Genomic DNA, 23,671 nt, shown 5'->3' on the forward strand with positions numbered 1-23,671 from the left:
AACAATTATTGATATAAAATATTATTCAATAAAAACTGGACGCTTTTCAAGTTAGTTATTAACAAACAACTTAACACAAAAACATACTTGGACCAGATCCCAACTCGTTAGCCTACACTACGGTTTTAATACACTATTAAATCGCAGCAGGGCTAATCGCTGTGATTATTCTAGCGCAATTCTCGCTCGTGTGAACTGGACTTTAGGCTTAGAAAGCAGGACTCATACAGGCAAATTCTATAAGTTTGATCATAATCTATTTTTGCATATAATGTGATAGCAAATGTGTTAACGCTGCAAAATAAAAATACGAATATGGGCATTAAAAGTATGTCTACTTTAAAAACCAATATAACTGTTTCGTGCTAGAATATAAGTTAAAAATGTCGTTAAACTTAAAACACGAGTTGTGAGGCATAAATAAATAAAAGTTAGTGATAAGACTGACTTATTGACAAAAATATTAGATTCGTTAAGTCACTTTTACTTTATTATCTTAATATGGCACTGTAAAGAAATTGTAAGGATTATACAAGTTTTTAAAAAGAAGCTCTTTGAAGTTGCACTATACCAGCAATATAATAGAACATTGCTGTCATTATAGTATGCAACGATTAAGTAGTGAGAGGTTTCCAAATACCAACTTTTTTGGTCACCAGATGTGTCTCTGTGATGTTGTCTGCTTGTTTAAAGAAATGTCAAAACTCAATCTCTAAGATGTCTTATGTCTAGTGTTTTTGTTTGAATATTATAACCGGTAGTGCCATTTTTACTCGTCGTAACTAGTTTTTATGAGAACTAAGAATCAACTTGCTCCTTGCCATTAAGATAAATATAAGAGTACGTTATTGTGAGGACTAATTTTAATTGTATGATTAATATGAAATATTAAATGTCAAAATTTTATTTCATGATAAGCTTCTTTATCTAATAATAGTACAGTCAATCGTTTAGTTTCCTGTTTTGGTAATAGGCTATACAAAGATTCCATAGACTTCGTAAATTACTTTTTAAAAACCAAGTAAGCTCACTAAATTTTAGAAAAGGTAAGTAATTAACAAATAATATTAATATTTCTATAAAATAACATTTGCTTATCTTTTCATTTGAATAATTATCAATAGGCATATGTAAGCCAAGACATGTGTAGTGAAACAAGTTAACCAGTCAGTGTCTTTGGTCTATAATCAGATGTAGACTATTTAAAACTTAACTGATGTGATTTAACCAATCATGTTGAGATTATTAAATAAACTAATATGTATTCTTCTTGATTTATTAATTAATTCTATGATGGTTGTTTTTTGATGAGGTCCAGTTGGGAAATATAGCCTATATTTCTTTGTTTCGGATTTAATTTACCTGGTTGTTTGTACTGATTTACCATTATAGATACCGTGTGGGGGAAACTTTAATAAGCAGCCTACCTTGTTAGGGTAGGGTACGATAAGCGGACCCGGTTTTTTATATCGAAATTGGCAAACGATATTACTTAATCATAACCATCGATATATAATCAATCAATACTAATTAATTATTTTGAACAATTAACTTAACTTAAAATAATCTATATCAACAGCTGTAAACACTTTCAAATAATACATGTAGGGTAATATTTCAATTTTACATAAGTAACATTTGATTATTAAAAATGGCAGTCAATTTTAATAAACTACACGACATTGCTTTGAAAGATGATAAGAAATGTTTTTCGTGGATTCAACATGTAGGACTCGTAGGTACCGAAAAACCCATTATGTGAAATTTGTGGGAAAGAAACAAATCTAACTTTGAGAGGAGCAAATATGGTCGTCTTTAATTTTCCTAATTTCGGTTATAATAATTTGTTTGGGTACTTTGGGATTATACCGACCACACCCAGACATGAATCGTTATTTGACATTTTGCTTCTACTGATTACTAGATTAGCGTAGAACAATATTTCGTCAATATAAAACAGGAATTGTCTTATCGCAAACCCCTCCCCACCCTCAGACAGAGGTCAAAGTCAAGCGGTCTAGTAGATAACGTGATTGCAGAGTCTCGCCGCCCGTTCAGCTGGTGCGTCGCTTTGTTGTACTTCCGTGTTTTACCTCTACATTTCTCCAAACACAAAAATTCAACAAAAACAAACATTACCAAAATAAAACTAAACTCTTTATTGAAAAAACACTCAAAACTTGTTTTTATTCTTGATCACACTTCGCCACCCAAAATGCGAGTGCCTCCGGCCATCAGCGCGGGCTTTGGCAGCACCTTCGGTATATGCCTTCGGTGCTGCCCCGCGCTGATGTCGACGAAAGAAAAACATCCCTCGAGATAGTACATATCAGTAAAATATCAAATTCTAGAGGGGCTGATCAGAAATATAAATTGAATTGTAATGGAAAGGCAATTATGTACCGTGCAAATCATGTGATGCCGCGCCCTGCCCTAATCGGGATTATCGAGAAAGATAAGATAACAGCGACAACAATACCGATCACAATACCGATCACAATACCTGGAAATGCTTGTAATTATGTAATTAAACAGTTGTTTTTTCGTTCTATCATGTTTGTTTCTATAAATTTATATTTTTGTGTTCTTCATACTGGTGTGGTCGGTATAATCCCAAAGTACCTTTGTTTGATCACTGTTAATATTAAATTCACATTTTAACTTAAAACAAAAACATATGTTTGTTATTGCGGACTATAGATACTTTTATATCGATTGATAGTCTAGGTTTTGAGATGTGAATATTAGGTATCGATGATTACTTTCTTCGATATATAAAAAACCGGGTCCGCTTATCGTACCCTACCCCCTTGTTATTCGATTACTGTTATTGAAAAATTTCAATATATTTCCCAACTTCAATGTTTGTATAAAACGTTCACAATAAGAGTTATAATTAACAATAGTAACAAAAAGAATCTCGTACATTACAATTTTAAATACATAAATTTTACAATAACATTACAAAACAACAAAACCAACTATGGCATAGACTTAGATATTAAAGAAACCTTACAATATTTTTAACTTGCCCATATTGATATCAATAAGTAACCACTTTTGTGAAATGGAGGAAAGAATTCTCCCCATGTGTTACCAGGAGCCAAACCCACAAATTGAAGCCACTCAAACAAATCTCATCACTTGTGAGAAATATGTTATATATATTTTCCTCATATTGATTGCCATTTTCAAAGTCTCAAAATATTAGTTACTTCTTCTTATTGATTATTTACATTAAAATTACTATAACTAATGAGTTGACATATGCTAAGTTGAATAAATTGTAATATCGAATTATGGGTAGAGTATGATAAGTGGACCCCGGTTTTTGTATCGGTTAGTACAATCATCAATACTTAATATTCATTTATCGAATACGCGTTTATACATCATATCAATATATCTATAGCCATAATCACAATCATATTTTAAATTAAAATAACTAATACAACACACATAGTGATAATCTTATAAATAATAAAAGAGCTCTTAACGGTCAAACAAATGATTAGAACTGAAAATAGGAAAAACTCATAAATAATAATTACATGATAACAACATAAAAAACATTTATAACAGGAAATACAAAATATGCGTAATTATTTATACGTTTTCTCCTGTGTAGCAATGATTAACCGTTTTCGAGAAGTTGTTGAATCGTACTTCTCTAGACAATCGTACTTTTCTGCACAACTACATTTGAAGATCTGCAAGCAGGTCGGCTGATATGCCTTTTTTTAAACTCCTTTTCACTGTCCTTCACGAGCTTTCGACTGTCTGTTATTATCTATAACAGAAAATATGTTTACTATGTAAAAAAGTGTTTGTAGTAGATACAAGTTAGTTATTGTTCAAAATTCAGTATTGGTTAGTTATATTGAAAGTTATGATTGAGTAATATCGTTATAAATAACCGGATCCGCTTATCTACCCTACCCGAATTACCCTTCGGATAAAAACAATTGAACCATTTGATAATAACGAAATGAACAACCATTTGATAATTCAATAACGAGTGTAGGCCGCTTATTAAAGTCTACCCTAAGTATATTTCTTAAAACTTGATAAAGGCTTATTTGCCTATTTTTGTGTAGTAAAATTTAATATCTTACTACAACTTTAAAACAATAGTATATTTTGAAGCCATTATATTATATTTATATTAATTACTAATTAGGGCCTAATATGTCAAACATTTCTCTCTAGTAAGCTGGGCTATACTTTAGTATATGAACACTTTGGATTCATGACTATTTTCAGCATTTACAAGTTAAAGTAATAGATCATTACAAGAATGTACTTGGCTGCTGAGTAAATGAATGTACTTAATCTTTTTCACATTAAATTTATAGTTGTCAGGCAGTAGGCGATATAATGCATAACTTTGTTGTTTCAAGATGCCAAACTTTCGTCGGTTCTACGACTATTGATATTGATCGGTTGATCAAAACGTTAAATAGTGGTAGGCCTAACTTGTTAAATAATTTATGAGGATCATAACATAATTGATGAGATGCAATGGTATAGTTGTTACTCTGAGACAGAAGTTTGACCAAATTGTAAGTGTATCTGAGGGCGAGAAGGAATTTTTCTGTTCAATAACATCGATAATTACTAATTAATTACTTGAACCTTATCAAATGTGATAGTCTATATACAATTATACTACCACCTGTAATTTTAATATGTTTGACCCTTTAGTATTAATCACTCTCCATCAGAAATAAATAACATTGTTGCTGTAACCTCAGCAGAAAGATAATGTGCAATGTTCCAAAGACAGTAACAGTAACATCTAGCTCTTTTATTTTGCTCCTTATTAACGGGAATAAATAGCTACTTTGCACAACAGGTTGATGTAAAATAGGTACTTTGGTATTATCCGAAGGCAACTATTTTTGGACAAGTTTCCTTATCAGGGACCAGAATAAACTCTGTTATATGTTATTAGTACTTTCCTTGTTTCACAATGAAACGAAAAATACCCGATAAGTCATACTTCCTGCTGCTAAATCGTCTATAAATAAGCCTAGACGAGCGACCCTTCAATTAGGCTTAGATGCACGGATCACCTTTTACTTCCGAATAGCTAATTTTTGTTGTTTTTGTTTTCATTAATTGTCGTGTGCATGATTAATTTATAATTTTATCATCTTCACTCTGGGATTTACTACGAATTGAGGAGGAAAGTTTTTTATTGACAAAATATATATGTGGCGATCGGTAGTAGCGGCGACTGATGGCAAAGCATTCAACTCAACTCAAACGAAATCGTTTTCTTTTTGGAGGCATTATACGTTAACTGTTCGTTGTAATAACTTGTACATTTCGAAATAGGTTAAATCAAGTCTGTTCTTTTTACTACCCTAATTTATTTTTTGGTCCCTGATAAGGTAAACTCGTCCAAAAATAGTGGTTTTTGTATTACGTATTTCGTAAAATATGTAGCTTACCTGGCTCAGCCAGATGTGTGCTAGAACAGTATTATAGGCTTATTTAAATCAATTAACCTTTGGCCGCCAGAGTTATTGGGGCATGCAGTAGTGTCGAGCGCCAGACATTTCCTGTGAGCCCTTCACTAGAGCATCATTGCATTTTGTCCGGTTTTACTGTTTTACACTTAGTTACTTGTATCCTAATTGTGCTAATTTTTTTAAGACACAACATAAATTTTTGTGTTGTTTTTTTTTTTTTTAATAAATAGGCAACAAATATATGTAAAAAAGAGTATTATAGCATAATTATGAATATTCTTTTATGACAGAGCTAAGAACAATTTAGTTTCTCACTGGCTTAACATTAATTCGTCAGTTGAGTAAAGTGATTTGGACACTAGAAAGTGTTCTAGACAAGTTTTTATATTGAGTATAAGTTGTTTGCTTGATTTCTTTTGGTGGGTTGTTTCTGCATATTGTAGATATCCCTTCCTCTGACATTATAGATGTAAAAATGTGTCTGCCCTGAATGCTCAGATGCTTAATATCAGCCATTTTTGATTAATAAAGAACTCCCTTATACTTAATTTCAGGAGAGAAATAGCTCCTTGGCCTTTTTTGGAAGTAGTTTTAATTGCGTGGGGTGGTACAGTTTAACATAATTAAGATGGTGATGTTTGCTAGATACAACACCTCCATTATTACTTACTTACTCTTACTTACTCCCAGGGCCATTTATATCGGAGGTGATATTTAGCCGCACCAACAAAGCTCCTCCATCTTGAACGGTCCTCTGCATCTTCCTCTGAAGCGCCCATCTTCTCCATATCAGCCTTCACCTGGTTCCACCATCTCACTTTCGGTCTCCCACGAGGCCGTCTTCCTTCTGGGTTACCGTACATTACCCTCCTCAGTTTGCACTCCTCTTCTCTTCTCAAAACATGGCCTGCCCAACGGAGTCTTCTGCACTTTATTTCTCCTATTACATCCGTACTATTGTAGAGCTCCCTGATTTCTCTATTATGTTTTCTTCTCCATACCCCTTGTTCATATGATGGCCCATAAATTTTACGTAAAATTCTATTCTCGAAAACTAGAAGCTTTTTCTCATCCTTCTTATTTAGCCTCCACATTTCAGATCCGTACAAAAGCACTGGACATATAATTGTTTTGTATATTCTAGTTTTAGTTTTGTGAGAGAGAGATTTGGTTGAAAGTATCCTATTGCATGCATATACACATCTATTTGCTGAGTTGATCCTATTTTGTATCTCTGGTTCATCTGTGTTTTTATTTGATATTGTGACCCCAAGGTACTTAAAGTTCTCCACTTGTTCGAAAACATGCCCATCAATTTGTAGGGGTCCTCCTCTTTGATTTTGATTCCTTCTAAAGTGCATATATTTAGTTTTTGCATCATTCGTCTTCAACCCCACTTTCTCTGCCTCACTCATAAATAGTCTAGTTAGTGACCTCAAATCATCTATATTTTCTGCAAATATGACAACAGTAGTTTTAATTGCGTGGGGTGGTACATTTTAACATAATTAAGATGGTGATGTTTGCTAGATACAACACCTCCATTATTAATTACTAAAAATGTTGTTTGAAATATTTGAACTACAATGCCAAAGTCAAATATCCAAATGTATATATTTGTTTATTTCTTAATAGGATATCCCTCACCACTGTCTGATCTACAATATATTCATTATCAAAATAAAATATTATATATTCATTATAAAAAAAAACTAAATGTGTAAAAGTTATAACAATCAAGTTACATTATCATGTTACAGGTAGTCTTCAAAGAATAAAACATTTGTAATGGAATCTCCAGATGATAAATCATCCAGCATGGAAGAAGAACATGCAGAACATCACCATAAAGTAATCAAGCATGTAGATAGGCTTAAAAAGGAGGTAAATAAATAATCTTTTCATCATATTTTAAGATGGTTTTGCAATGAGAGAACTATAAGCAAAGCATTTTTATTTCATAGATATATGCTTTTAGGAATGAACCAACAGTGAGTGATATTTCAAAGAAATACTTTCTTCAAGAAAAGCATTTTTTTTATATATAGGAGGTTTGCCAGGGGTGATGGAGGGGTTGGATGGTGGCGTGTGTCTGTATGCTGATGATTCAAATGTTTTGTTTTCTGGTCAGAAGCTTGAGAATATTGAAATTTCATCATATATTGGTCTAAGTAGGATTAAGGATTTTTTTGACAAAAATAATCTTTTATTAAATTCAGATAAATCTAATTATATTTCTTTTTCTACAAAGCAATCCAGATCAGATTTAAACTGTGACATTTTTCTAGACAATGCCAGACTTAACAAGTAGACCACACAAAGGTTTTAGGACTTATAATAGATAAAAATTTAGCTTGGGATAAACATGTAGATCATGTTACTAAGAAGATGTCTACTGGTCTATATGCATTGCGACAAATGGCAAAAATTAGTAATTTACATACACTGAAATTAATATATTTCTCTTTGATCCATTCACATTTAGCTTACGGAGCAAGCATTTATGGAGCAACAACAATAAGTAATTTAGATAGGCTTTTGGTCCTACAAAAAAAATCTTTGAGAATCATGAAAAATTTAAGATATACAGATTCTGTTAAACATATTTTTTCTGAACTTGGAATTCTGACAGTATATGGTTTACACATATTTGAATAAATAATTTATGTAAAACAATTTTTTGATCCGATACTCATCATCATCGTCAGACGTTTCCGTTCTCACGGGTCGTCGTACACAGCCTCCTCCACTTTAGTCTATCCTTCCAGGTCTCCTCTTCATCCACCTGTATTTTCGGTAGTCCCCTTCTCTCTATGTCTTTCCACACTTGGTCCTCCCATCTTCCTCTCGGTCTTCCTCTTGGTCTTCTTCCTCCTTCCTCCTTCTCCAGTGCTATTCTAGGCATTCTATTATCTCCCATCCTCTTCACATGCCCCATCCACTGTATTCTTCTTCCTTCCATTGTCTCTTGCAGTGAAACTACCTTCAATCTTTCTCTGGTTATTTCGTTCCTTATTCTATCTCTTCTTGTAGTCTTCTCTATCCCTCTTAAAAATCTCATTTCTGCAGCTTGCAATCTGCTTAAATCATTTTTAGTCCACGTCCACGTCTCTGCTAATAAAATTGGTTGGAAATAAGATTTATACATCAATACTTTTGATTCTTTCCCAATGTTCCAACTCCACACAATCTTCTTCACCATATTGAAAAACTTTCCACTCTTCCATATTCTGTTTCCTATCTCTTCTCTTATTGTGCCCCTATCTGTTATGATACTTCCTAAATAACAAAATTCCTTCACCTTTTCAAGTCTTTTTCCTTCAACTAACACGTCTTTGTTATTTCCATCCCTTCTCTCTACTTTTGATCCGATACTACAAACCAATAAACATACATATAATACTCGTTTTAATAGACATGTCGATCAACACAATCTTGAATTTTTCAAAAAGAAAACATATTACAGAGGTCTTAGATATTTATATAATTTACCAACAAAATTTATAATGGAAACAGATCTGTTAAAACTTAAAAAAGAAGTCAAAGATTATTTAACTAATTTGTCTCTATATTCTTTTGAGGAATATTTCAATACAAAAACCAATTAATTCATTTAAAGAAGAATTGAAGATAAATTGTTAAGATGTTACGATTGTATTTTTTTACTTATATTTTAAAATTAATATTAGTATTTAGTTTCATTGTAGTGACGCTATTCTTTGTACCTTGTACATATTACAGAATAAAGTAGTTTGACTATTGACTATACAGTTATCTGCTTTTAGGAATGAACCAACATTGATATTCTAAAGAATATTTTCTTATCAATTTCTTTTGAAATTGGATCCGCAAAAGAAAAACATATTTCTTTAGTGACCAACCAACAGCTGAGAAGAAATTGTAAAGATATTTTAGTATCCTTCAAAATGGGCTCACGATGAGGGATTAATTATGAACACTGCCAAGACATGTGTAATGCACATATGTTCATGTAAAAGAAATAGATTATTAATAATGAAATAAGCATCACAATTAATTGTGATAGCCTACATGGAATTAAGCTGCGTAACTGTAGCGAAATCGATTTGGTTGACAGTGTTGAATACTTAGGTTTGATATTTGATAAAAGATTGACGTGGTAAGATCATTAGATTTATTAGGCACGTCCATAATCGTATGTAGTTATTAGCAAGTTGAGATGCAAATAGGTTTGTGTTCTATCACATTGAATCTTTAGAAGATGATTTTAATAATATTCTTGTGATGTTGGACAATCAGGAACTATGTTCTCAGAGGTGTTAATAATGTAATTATCATGATCAAAGTCGAAAGCAAATACATAGGCACAAGGTTCTAAAGAAGCTTTCACTATGCTTTCAAAATACAAGTGAATATTCCCATTCCTCTTTTTTAGTTGAAGTTGTTGCTTAACCCTTTAAGGAGTATGAACGTCATATGACGTCTTCTTTTGATAGGCTACAATGAGTAATGGATGAAATCCAAAAAATTACCAAAAGGAGTAAAAAATTAAAATCTATAAATCTCTTAAAAAATGTTTATTTGCATTATAAAACTTAATAAAAGAGGACTACGTGTTCAACAAGTCAATATTTCAGTTCTTTTCAAAATCAAATGTCTTATTTCCTCACTACGGTAGACTCAATCAATATTGCCTGCCATTTGGACAACAGTAACAAACTAGATAGTTGCTCAACAAATATGTCACTCTCACAAGATAAATATGGCCACAGTACGCAGTATACAAGGAATAGCTAGTATAATGTGGCGGCATATTCTGACAGCAAAGTGATGCGCGTGCGACGCGATCTTGAGTCAGGGGCTTCTAGCGGGTGTCTACTGCGATCTGGTGGTAAAATCGGATTACAAGTGAATGCGAGCACAAACATGGAAGTTAAGTATATTGCCGATAGATGGAACCAACTTACAGACAAATCTACTTAAAGGCAATCAGTAATAGCAATGCATTTACGATAATACAAAAATACAGAGGCTAAACGTCATATGACGTCCATACTCCTTTGTGCCACTACAGTACAACCCCTCATATCCGGCCTCGGTTTTACCGCACCTCGGTTTATCCGGCCACTTCCCGGAAGCCAATATCGAAATTTATTTACCACGGCTTGCAGACGCGCAGTTGCACGCACTAGTCTCCCACGACTCGTATATATTATTATGGTATAAATATTATTTTAGTGTATCTATTTGTTTACATTTTCCTGTGTTGTCCTCAGTTGAGCTAATAGGTTTAACCTCTAAACAGTTCGTTGATTATTTCCAATGCGGTTAGTACAGTACAGTACAATTGTTTTGTTTCGTCAAATGTTGTGTACTGTAGGTTGGTTTATCCGGCCGAATCGTTATCCGGCCAGGGGCTCGGTCCCGTGGTGGCCGGATATGAGGGGTTCTACTGTATAAGAGTATACGTCATATGACGTCCTTACTCATTATGTAGAGTTTACACGCACTCCTTAAAGGGTTTAAAATGCACTCATTAATATATTTCTATTCGTCAGAAGCATGAATACAGTGAGAATAAACACAATTTTTTCTAGTGACCATAGAAGTTGTAACATAACATTCTTAGCCTTTCCAACTGAGAAACCAATAGACAAACAACATTTATATGAATTAAAAATAAACATGAAAAATATGCTGATGCTATATATATATATATATATATATATATATATATATATATATATATATAGGGTGACTGGCTCTTGGTGTGAAAAAATAAATCTGGTAATAATATAGACTTAGTTTTAATAATAAACAAATAAAATCAGATTTTATTTTTCCATTCACCATACTAGGATAGTTAGTAATAGTGATTTTTTCCTGGAAGGCAGTGTGTACATCAAAGTTTGCTACCAATAAAATAGCTGCACCACATTCCTGCATTATCTTATCAGTTGTCCTATCATTAGGTTTAGATAAGATTTTCTTCTGGTAATTCCTTGAAAATGTAAGTTATGCGATTGAAGAATGCTGCAACAACATGCCTAGGTGTATACACTGCTGAATGCATATCTTGTACTTCCAAACTAGTCTAGTGAAAGCTATAATGGAGTTCACTTCTCAAGAGTATGCAGAAATGCACTTTGTGTACGGTTTTTGTAACGGAAATGCACTTGAAGCTAAAAGAGAGTACGCTCATCGATACCCTGATCGCCGAACACCAAGCTCGGCAGTATTCACCAGGCTACATCAGCGACTAGTGGAGAGGGGCACTGTGTATAAATCTGCTAATGAGGTAGGTAATGTCATCCATGACGTAGGTAATGTCATCCATGACGTAGGAGTGGAAGAATTGGTTCTTGATAATGTTCATAATAATCCAGTCATTAGTACCCGGCAGTTTGCCCTTGAAGTTGGTATGTCCCAGTGGAAGGTTTGTGACATTTTAAAGAAAAATAAACTTCATGCATATCATTTCACTCCAGTTCAAGCATTGAAGCCAACTGACTTAGCTCCAAGATTTGAATTTTGTCGCTGGCTACTGAACAGTGACATTGAGCAGTACAACTTTTTTAAGAAGATAGTATGGATCGATGAGTCTTTGTTTACCAGAGAAGGCATATTTAATACGCACAATCTGCATTTATGGTCAGAACAAAATCGTAAAGCTACCAGGGAAAGATCATTTTAAACACGTTTCAAAATTAATGTTTGGGCTGGTCTGTTAGGGGACCAACTGATAGGACCACACTTTTTTTAAGAAAGCTTAACCAGAGAAAGTTACTTGCAGTTCCTTCAGTACAACCTTCCAGGTTTTTTTAGATGGAATTGACAACATTCAAAGAGTCGAGATAATTTACCAACAGGACGGCGCTTCCCCCCACTTCAGCAATGCGGTACGTGAGTGGTTGACATTGAACTATCCAACATGGTTAGGACGGGGGGGTCTGTGGCTTGGCCGGCAAGGTCTCTGGACCTAACCCCTATGAACTTTTTTGCCTGGGGATTCATGAAAGATGAAGTATACTCCACGTCAGTAAACTCAGAACCAGAACTAAGAGGAAGAATATTAGCAGCATTTAAGAAACTTCGCCAAACCTTATCTTTCAAAGTTACAGTTAGAGCGATGAGGAAAAGAGCAAGAGCACGTATTAGGAAACAAGGCAGGCAGTTTGAAAATGATATATACATGAAAATATATATGAAAACAAATATGTGAAATTTTTAAAATGTGAGGATTTTCTCTTTTATCATTACTAGCTGAACAACAAATGTTTCAAATGTTTCTCCATTTTACTCATAATCATAATAAAATGTGTAGTTTTTAGTGTATTTATAACTTTAATACCAACTTGTATTAATGTTGTTTGTTTGTTACAAACCTCTATGTTTTTCCACATTCAGCTTCACTTTTCTTCAGCTATTTGAAACAGAAAAAAATACTTTTTTATGTTAAATAGTAGCTTATTAAATGGACAAGTTTTTGTGAAATTTGACAATTATTGAATCTCACTTAAATTTGCTCAGAATATTGGTTTAAATTTTTTTGGAATTGGAATTGGAATTTTCTTACTTTTATTGGTAATAAGTATCACATAAAGTTATGTGAATGGCTTATTATGGTCTTTTTTAATTGAAATTTTATGAACTTTCAGAAAGCACCAATAAAAAAATTATTTACAAAGTAAAAATTGGAGAAAAATGCTGTTTTTTACATAATTACATACATTTTCTGAAAAAAGGAAAAAAATCGCTACAAACAGGATTTTTTAGATAAAAATGTTTAAATAATAGTTTCTTATTGCCCTAAGTCTATATTATTACCAGATTTATTTTTTCACACCAAGAGCCAGTTACCCTGTATATATATAGTACAGGGTGTACACTCAATAAACATTGAATCACAAAAAGCACTTGGTTTGGTTCGACTCAAACCTGGAACTCTTACTTGCCGGGTGAGTGTGCTACCACTACACCACAGAGCCCTTTCTTTTTACAGTTCAATTATTTTTTATTTGGATGTTAATGCCACATGGGTTTAAATAACCAAACTAACATACAGTAGAATCCCGCTTATTTGAGGTAAATGGGACCGAGACTACCTCGGATAAGGAGATAATCCAGAGACAATGTTAAATAGGTTATAAATAACAACAAACATGTTGGATTTTAAAGACAGTATTATATATGTATCAAAATGTATCAAATACGTATTTACTGTACACTTAATTACAAAAAGTTGTTTATATATATATATATAGTAATATAAAAAATGTAAAAAATATTTAAGTTAAAGATAAAGAAAAAGACTTTGATTATTTTGGTAACCTCTTTCCCCTTTTGGTCGCCGCGATGTAGTGCCACCACTGCAGTGTTAGGAGGTCATGTAGCGAGGACTCCTCTTGCTGTTCGATGTTGGCAATGGCAGCATCGATCGCCTTCAGTCCATCAAAATGAGACACTTTAAGGGTGATATCATCTGTGTCAGGTTCTTACGGATTATTGACAATGTGCACAACTGCATCATCACTAAGTTCCATTTGAACATCTTCATTGCACCATACACGAATATCTGATCACAAGGAAGCTGATTAGCTAGTTGGGCTAATTCAGATAGGCTTTCATTGTCCTCTGCTGATACATTTTCTTTAAGCTTTGGCAAGTTAAAAAGTTTTCTCAAAGATTTTTTTAGTGTTGAATTTTTAACATCCTCCCAAGCCGTTGCAATCCAAAAAAACTGATATTGTTATTTTTTTTCAGAGATTCCGTAAAACTTATCCAATCGTCTAGGCGTGAAATAAGCATTTGAAGAAGTCTACGTCTGTAGTTTATTTTTCATGGTCTCAAGAACTGATTGATCTAGGGGCTGTAATAGAGAGATCACATTAGGGGGTAAAAACATGGCTTTAATATCACCACTAAAAAACTTGTCCTCATTGGGCTGTGAAGGTGCATTGTCCATCAATAGGATTGCTTTTCGGGGAAGCTTTCTGTTTTTTAAAATGCCTCGACAACAGGGACAAACTCTTTATAAAACCATTCCTTAAATATCTGGCTGTTCATCCATGCACTTTTTGGTTTCAGTACGTGGTGGGCAAACAGTTAACATTGATGTGTTATAAGGCGCTGGGTTTATGGGCCTTTCCAATCAGTAGAGTTCTCAGTTTAAATGTTCCTGATGAATTGGAGCATGCTAAGATTGTAACACACTCTTTTCTCTTCTGAAATCCTGGGGTGGAATATTTAAGATTTAGCCGCCAAAGTTTTAATCGCTGCATACGAAAATCAAGAATCAAGAATAATTTATTTTCCTCAAAAGTAGTTATAAACAATACATTGCTTACAATAATTCCATTCTATGCCACAAATTAACCCACAAAAAGGGAAAACAATAGGGCCTCAAAGACAAGCCTGTTATGAGGTTCTTTCATATTTAATAAACAACATAACCTGCTGTCACCAGAATTAAATAATAGTACTATTCTTTTTAGATATAATCAGTGCAGTCTTAAATGGAGCCCAGTCTCATCACAGTTAAATATTTAGTCATGTGTTAGAGCAGACTTCAAAACAACTTCTGCAAATTTATTTTGAAATCTTGTAATTTCTGAAGAATCTGCTGATAATTTTTCACCAACAATATTAAGCTGTCTAATACCGTGCCGCTTTTTCCACCTGTCTAACCATCCATCGCTGGCTGTAAAACTGTCATCACCATCCTTAAACTTTTTATGAAATTCTAGTGCCTTCGCTTGTAGTATTACGCCGGTTATAGGGCTGTCCAAACTCCAAATTTGAGTAAACCATAAAATTCTGATGTCAGCTCATATTCGCCTTTCTTCATTGTTTTCCGGAATAAACCGCTGCTGCACTCACACTTTTATTAACAAATTTCTCAATGTTTTGTCGGTTCCGTCTCCAATCACCAACAGTCACTTCACCAACTTCTAGATCTGCAGCCACCATTTTAATAGTCTCACCTTTGTCTAAACGTTTTAATGCTTTCATATTTTCTTCCAGAGAAATCATACACCTTTTTTGTTTTCCACTCATGCTGTAACACTAACACTGAACACTTCACACAGCTACCACAATAACAAACGAAACGAACACGTCCAAATATTTTGTGCGACTGACTAGTAGAAACGTCTGTGGTGTTCCAGAAATATGGCAATTTTACATTGTCACTCAGTGAAAGTCCATTCCTATAGGCTACGCTCAGACAAGTCTCCTTCAAACAAATGTCAGGCGACCTATCATAAATCAGCAACTGTTATGTCACTAAGAGGATGCGTATTCTAAGAATTCACTACTCGACCAAGCAAAAGCCAGAGTACACACATCACAAATTGATATAGCCACTAGTCACATGCATTATCTTATTATTGTATTGCATCTGCTTGGTCTATAAAAAACATTTTTTATCTTCGAAGGCCTCAGTTAACCCGGAGCCTTGGTTAATCGGGACTGGGATAAGCGGGAGTCTACTGTATGATCTGAAGACAAAATTTGGAAGTCACCTGTGAATCATGTCCACACACTATATTTAATTAGACTAGTGTAATTGTCAACTTATAAGTTTTAAGGAAATAAATATTATAAAAACTCCAAAATATGAGAAATATCTACCACCCTGTAGCTTGGGGCCGAATATCATAGCAGACAATGACAGCTGAAATAGGTGCATACAAGGGATATAAATGACCTTGTCATGTACCCATGCCACACATGAAAAATAACTGACCAAAATAAGTCATGTAACAAATGAGCCACATATGATTCCTAAGTAATTATACATTAAAATTAAATTAAATCATTTAAAAACTACTTAAAATGTAAGTTATGGAAAATAGAGTACCGTAGGTTTGGTGTAATCCAGTAGGGTTCTCAATTACAAGTGTATTATGAATTATAAGCCACCAGTGAACTTTGCTGAATTGAATGTGTTAAAGAATTAATTATTTTGCATAATACTACAAAACTGTAAAGAAATGTATGTAAAATCGTGTGTGTCCTTTATTAGAAATGTATTTTTCTGTTTGTAGTACATTTCAGTAGTCCGGTTCTGGTAGGCATTAATTTTTCTAAAAACATCTGGTAGTTAATTGGTTAAAAACTTTGGAGCTTTTGTTTTTTAATTTCATATTTTCATTTATGCTATATAATATCAACTCTTTGTAGGTATTTATGTAAGAAATTTAATAAACGTAAATGTAGCTAGAGGTTAAACTGGATATTTTTGATTAGTTAAACAATTTGATTCACCATTATCAGGTATGAATACATTAAAAATAGTTTTTTCATAAATTATAATAATTTATTACTTTTCAGTAGAAGTATGTATTGCATAATAAGTTTAATAAATTAGTTTATGTTAGAAGAGAAAATTATATTAGTAATTTTGCTAATTTTATACGGTTTTACACATAGCATTTAAATTTATAATACAATTCTATGACTTTGTCTTAAAGGATGATGAGGACCAATGGATCTCCGGAGAAGAGCTGTATACGGATGGTAGCAGTGACGAAGAGGGTAAGAAGGGCGGTGTCCGGCGTAAACACAAGAGGGAGCACAAAGGTGCGCGTCCAAAGGAGAAGATTACTTGTAAAACTTCAGAGACCGTTCCAAAACCTGCACTAGTAGTCCCTGAGCACATAGAAAGTGATAACGAAGAGCCCATTGATATCTCCTGGAAACCAAAGAGGGGAAGTATCAAACTCCCACACATGACGAAAGACTTGGAAATGACACCCTCTACAACAAGCACCAGTGCTGAGCCCATCGCTGAGTAACCTTCAAGGTAACGTAATCAACAGCTACAGTAAAATCTAAAATACAAAACCATATTTTTTATGAAAATCATCCTAAGATCAATCTACATGTTTTTCGCCTTAAACAGATATTATGTAATGATGTACATGTTAAGTAATATTTGTTGAAACAATAATTTAAACCTGTAATAGTGCTTTTAGAGTTTTATAGCATTGTATAGTATGATTATACTTACAGAAGAGATTTCGTTGTGCAATATATTTTGTAGGTAAATTGTTAATTATAGTAAGAAAATAACTATATTAAGTGACAATACAGTCGCTAAAAGCATTTATAATTTATTGCTAATATTTATATAGACGTAGAACAGTATATGTACTACTAGGTGATAGTTATAAAACAATTAAACTTAGCACAAAGCTTTAGCAACTCGATTAAAGTCAATTACTAAGATTAATATTTTTCACATAATAACAAAAGCGTTGGTTTTCCTACGGTTTTCAATAAAATACCAGCGAAATGAGTTCTTATGAAATGTAAACTTATCTTGATAATTGATTTTGGTTAAGGTTTTCATAAAGTTACTAGAAAAGTGTTCTCTGATTCTAAACGGAACTCTAAAAAACAGTGTTATGTTGTAAAATAATTTCTACATCCAAAAGTAAAATTGTATTTTCTGTAGTCTGCACATTAAAAGGAGCAAAGTTAAATTTATGCTTTTAGAAGGATAACATATAAACTGATACACCTCACTAAGTAGGATAATTTCAAAAAGAGCATTTTGTATCTGTAAACATATTAGTTACTGGTTTTGCGCAAAATGCTAAGTAGTGTTTGTTATATTAACTGGAACTTCTTGGTCTTTAATCAGAAGTTTTATGTATTTGACCAACATACTCATGTTCCTTAACGTTGTTGTCAGCCATTGTCTATAAAAAGTAATGTCTTCCTCAACATGTTGAGTTTAAATTCAACAAACCATAAAAAATTGAAATACACATTTCCCATCACACTCCTTTGAAAGTAGTTGCTTTTGGTACTCATATTGTGTAATGAACTGGCATTTTTCCACTCTAGACCAGGCCAGTTCTGGCGACAGTCTGATACATGTATAATACATGTAATTAGATAAGCATTTCAGATCAGCTGTTCTTATTGATTGATTTAGCAGCATAAACATAATTATGCTGCTAATTTAACAGTTTTAACCCACTCGTTGTCATTATTTTATAGGAGAAATATTACTGTGTGTTTTTATTTACTACATTGTGTTGATACATTATACTAGTTTTATTAATTATTTCTTGCAGTGTAATGAAAAGTATCATTCATGACTAGTATCTAAGTGTTTTTCTGGTCCTTGATCGAATTTCTGGGATTAGCTTACGCATCGCTTAAAACCATTATGCCCCAGAAAAACCACTTTCGATGATAGTTATGAAACATACTATTTGTTAACTTAGGTATATACTCTTGATAATGCAAAATCCTTATTAACACAAATGTAATTTTCCATTCCTCTAAAAACACTTTGACAAATCGTAATAAGTAGAAATATAGCACAACATATTTCAATATAAGATTTTACAATTTGAGTTAAAAAAATGCTCCTTACAATGCGTATCACAATTGTAAGCTGAAATGTGTTTAGTTTTACCTTCATTAATAAAATTTTATCTTCGCAAATCAAAGTTTTGCCATCAAAATGCATGTTACAATTATATTATTAGGGTTAAAATGAATAATTTTAACTGTTGGATAGTAGTTCAATTTTTATTGATTGAACATTTTTTTTAAGTTTCTTTTTTTTAAAGCTTATTATTAACAGTGGATGGTTTTTGGACATTTACTGTTATATAAAACTGGGACACTGTTTCAATAACTATAACATGTATAAGATATGTGTTAACAATAACATGTATGCCAGAATTGTAACATTTAGTTTTATGTGTTATGGCAAATATCTGTAATCCTGTTATTCTCCTGGAACTGATTAAGTTAATGTGTACATTAATCAAAGATCTTGGATATATGTTTACAATAAAAAAGAATCCCTTTATATTATGTAAAAATTTTAAACATTGCCTGTTAAATTCTAATGAATTGATTTAATGATTGATATTTTTATTTCCATTCATTTAAGCAGTTATTGTAGGTTTCATCCTCTTATTACGTTTGATCTTTGAATGATTATAAATAAAGTAGATATAGTGCTTAGAGAAATCCTTTTCAGGCTTAATATTAGGTTTACTGTCTTTTTTTCATTGTGGGGGGGGGGGGGGGGAGAAAGAGATGAGACGATCAGTTTTATATTTTGAATTTATACAATCATTCATTAGTATTTCTAGTATTATAAAGCTTTATAAGAAGTAATATTAAAATGATTTTTTTACAAATTAAGAATAGTTATCATTATTAAACTAACAATTATTGGTTGTTTAATACATTTCTATGTTAATTCATTAATTTTTTTCTGTAACCTATTGAAGTAATTGACTATTTATGTAACTCATTTGTGTATATTTGAGAATATTCATCACCTCTAGCCATGAATAGTAAAGAAAAATCTTCTATTATTTGGATTATACACATTGAAAGAGAAAGATTAAAGATAAGTTTTATTCATTACGTTATAAGAATAGACGTAAAAGTATTTTTGCATTATGCTTCTTTTGTGACGTTTTTTTAAAGTTATAGACTATATAAAGTGAAAATGGTTCCCTTTGATATTATTAGTGCACAATCAAGAGGTTGTTGAGGTCATCTCTATTGGCACCTGGTATAAAATATAATATTGTATGTTGTACCGTAGGTTTACTGTGAGCATGATAAAGGCTTTTGTGAGTTTAGGCCTGTTAAGAGTGTTTAAAATGTCTGATATTGCTACTGATATTTGGATGATAACGAATAGTAAAGAGAAATTTAGGGAATAGGAGGCCAGGCTAATACAATGATATTTTTTCTTTCTCTTTTTTTGAAATGAGAGATTGATTCCCTTGACATGATTAATTTATTAAACATTTTTTTTATCATATTCCAGATTTTGAGGGGTTATTTTCACAAAGAAGGATACTGAACATTTTAAATTGCAGTCTTGCTTTATAATATATATATATATATATATTAATATGACAGGAGACAAAAACGTAAGCATTCCATTTAAATAGATATTCGAATTTGGATTTAAATATTAGATATTGGGAAAGATTACAAGTGAAAAAATACTTTGCGTTACAACCAATCTTGCGGTAACTGTAATGTACAGGACAAAACTCCAGTAAGGTTTGTTACTTCCTAAATATTTGTAAAACTTTGATTTTAAATTGTTGGGTGTTAAAATTTCTTAATAAATATTTGTTCTGTTTTTTAATGTTAAAAGTGTTAGCAACGTTGATAAGTTTGTCTTTTTCCAATATTAAAGATATAGGCCCTGGGAGTAAGAGTAAGAGTAAGTAAAGATATAGGATTTATGAAAAGAAATAGGGTTATGTTTGCTAGTAATGTTGACCAACATTTCTCATTCTAAGTTACAGTAGAAAATGTGAATAAAGATATATTAATAAAGGTACTCAATGTAGTAACAAAGAATAAACTGATACAATGGAGTATCGAATGATGCAACAGAATGTAACAAAAATTCAAAGGGCAACTTTCTGTCCTCTGATTTTTTAACCCTAAAATCAATTGAGTTTTTCCATGAACGAAGAGGAAGCCATACTCAGCAGGGATCACTTCTGGCTGGTTTATACCTTCCAGTTGAACCTACCACTGGGCACAGCAAAAACTGATGTGTTACTTAAATCTTGGCAACCTTATGTATGTCCAAAGCGGCACATCACTAAACGCAAATGCAGAGATTCTGGGGTGCAAGGGCAGTTCAGTAGGTCTAGTCTACTGCGGGAGATGACTGCTGGAGTTTGGTGGAGTTCGTTCCCAACTATCAGAGGTTCTTGCTAGCCTCAACAAGGGTGTGCCACCCCTGCCTGCTTTGACTGGAGAGGCTGGTTCAGAGCTGGCCTCCCCTTCTTCCGGGGGGACATGACTTTGAGATTAGCGCCCTAATTCTTCCTCATGGATAGGATGCGGCCCCTATCCCCTAACCTTAGCCATCCTGAATATCCTCTCACTCCGGAAGCAGTGCTAAGGTTCTTATAGGACTAAGTGCAATTTATAAGCTTCTTGTTCTAAGAGAGAAAAAAAAAAGGAAGCCATGTACCAAGTTTTGAGTCACCAGGATGTTTCTATCAAGAGTTATCCCATAGATGGACAGATAACACGATTTTGAGAATGACATGTCGGGTTCTTAATAATACTAACATAATTGAAAAGTTGCACTTTGTTTTGGAATTTGTTGTTTTTAAAAATCTTTTTTAATCCTTACCTTCTAGCAGGCCAGCTTTCGAATGCACTGATTACTTTATATAACACAAAAATTTATGAACCTTCGCACAAGAAAATCTGTGAGTTACCGGTTAAAAAGCTACTACTGTAGTCATTATGCTGTGGAGGAGGTGTAATCTACTGATTTTGAAGCAGTTGTTGACTGAATTGAATGCGACAACTGTTTAAGGTAAACGTTATTTTCAACAGACTTGCCATCAATTTCTTTGCTTGCATATGCATACTCACAAGTCTATCATGTCAAAACACTCAAGGGCTTTATGTTCCAGCCAACAACTGTTAAAGTAAGGGAATAACTTAGCAGTGTGCATCTCCAATAGACACAAATACTGCTGTCAATCATAGTTTTTTGTCCTTTTGTCAAAGGACTTTGAACATGGCAACAATACAATTATTCCAGCTGACAATAGAGCTGTCCTCAACACTAATTAACTATCAAATGTACTGTATTAATGTTAGTGTAGTGATTTTATAATTTTTATACACTAATCTATTTTCCAATCTTACATTACAATGTTGTGCATTTAATTATTAGGTCACATTTATTGTGCTGACATAGTTTATTGTTATAACATGCTAGGTGCTTTAATGTTGTATAGTTTAAGTTTATTTGTTAAAAGTGTGTAGTATCTGTAAAATGTTTCTTGTTGGCTTTCTTAATTGTGTTTTTATGTAATGCTTGTTTGTAACCTTAAAATTTAATTGCTGTCTGATTGGTGTGATTAGTCAAGATATAAAATAGAGTTCCAGGCAGACCAAATTAATCCGAATATTTGTTTGCTCAAAACATTCTGATCAGTAAAATGTTCGGATAACTGAGAAATAAAACATAAGAAATGTCCACAGGCTTACAGGCTGTGGCTTAAAAATCTAAAAATACTGTCGGATTGTGGTAGTGGTTCGCAGTAGCACGGTATTCGGATTACTGTGACTTCGGATTAATGTGGCCTGCCTGTAGAAGTGTCACTTCATTAGAGATCGGTAAACTCTGTAAAATTTCAAATATTGGATGGACCTGAGTTTAAAATATTATTGAATAGTTAATCATTTGGAGTGTTTTAAACATTTTTTATAAATTCCACCCAACATAATTTTTTCAAAATGATAATAATGATGCAACAACTTTTTGGAATTCAACGGTATCAGAGCTTTTAAGATTTCAGTACATAGATTTTCACTATGTGAACCCTTTGGTTCGGTTGAATAGTTCTGTAATATCTGTTTAACTTCTATTGTAGTTTTTTTTAGATTAAAAGTTTAACTCAGATTTTTACAATTATGTTTGTGGTTTTAAATTTTAAAAAAAACCAGCAATCTTAGTTCTAGTCAGCTCACATATGTTGTTTGAAGGTTTTGTAGTAAATCAGAAAGGAGAAACAAGTTTTTACAATTTACATTTGCACTTTGGGTTATCTCTAGTTGTTCAATAGTGTTTTTACTACTTGAGTTTTATTTTTGAACAGTTAGAGAGGTGCTTCAACCAGATAAATATTTAGGCTGTTTGAAGTCTGATAACAATCACAATAAGCTAGAGGTTTACGTCATTACTAACTCTCGGGACGTTGTCAGAGAAGTTTGTTATGTCTAGCTAAAGTGACATGGGCGTTAACAAAGTTTCATCAAGCATGAAAATTGGAGTTTGGCGTCGTTAATTAGTGAGCACAAGCAGACCAACATCAATAGAGAGCATGGGCAAACTAAGTTTCTTGTCTAGATTAATTAATATCGTCTTAAGATGGGAAACTTTACATACATAGTAAAATATATATGATGATTTAATTAATTATCTTAAAATACCTAATGCCTTTATAAAAGAAAACAAATAAATGGCACCAGACAATTGGATTTTTTAAAAACTGTCTAGTGTTTCTGAACTTTTAATTGGAGGATTGGACTTGTTCTTGTGATGGAAAAAGCCTCTTTGGTCAGTTATGGATAATTTTGCTACTCAATTTTTTTCAAAGGGAAATTGTTCATGTTTGGATGCATAAAAGCTTCTTTGTACCAAAAAACAAAGTACTAATTAGAAAAACCAA

At 32.8% G+C, this 23,671-nt stretch overlaps 1 protein-coding gene across 1 annotated transcript; it reads left to right on the top strand.

The window, feature by feature from the left end:
* Positions 1 to 665: 665 nt before the first annotated feature.
* LOC124353045 lies at positions 666 to 22,914 on the top strand. The gene is made up of 3 exons (XM_046802847.1): positions 666 to 1,046; positions 7,238 to 7,361; positions 16,931 to 22,914. Exons 2-3 carry the CDS (start codon positions 7,266 to 7,268, stop codon positions 17,252 to 17,254), a joined length of 420 nt encoding a protein of 139 aa, XP_046658803.1. The 5' UTR covers positions 666 to 1,046; positions 7,238 to 7,265; the 3' UTR covers positions 17,255 to 22,914.
* The last annotated feature ends 757 nt before the right edge of the window (positions 22,915 to 23,671 follow it).

This window comes from Homalodisca vitripennis, chromosome 1 (assembly GCF_021130785.1).
Source record: "Homalodisca vitripennis isolate AUS2020 chromosome 1, UT_GWSS_2.1, whole genome shotgun sequence".
Taxonomy (NCBI): Eukaryota; Metazoa; Arthropoda; class Insecta; order Hemiptera; family Cicadellidae; genus Homalodisca; species Homalodisca vitripennis.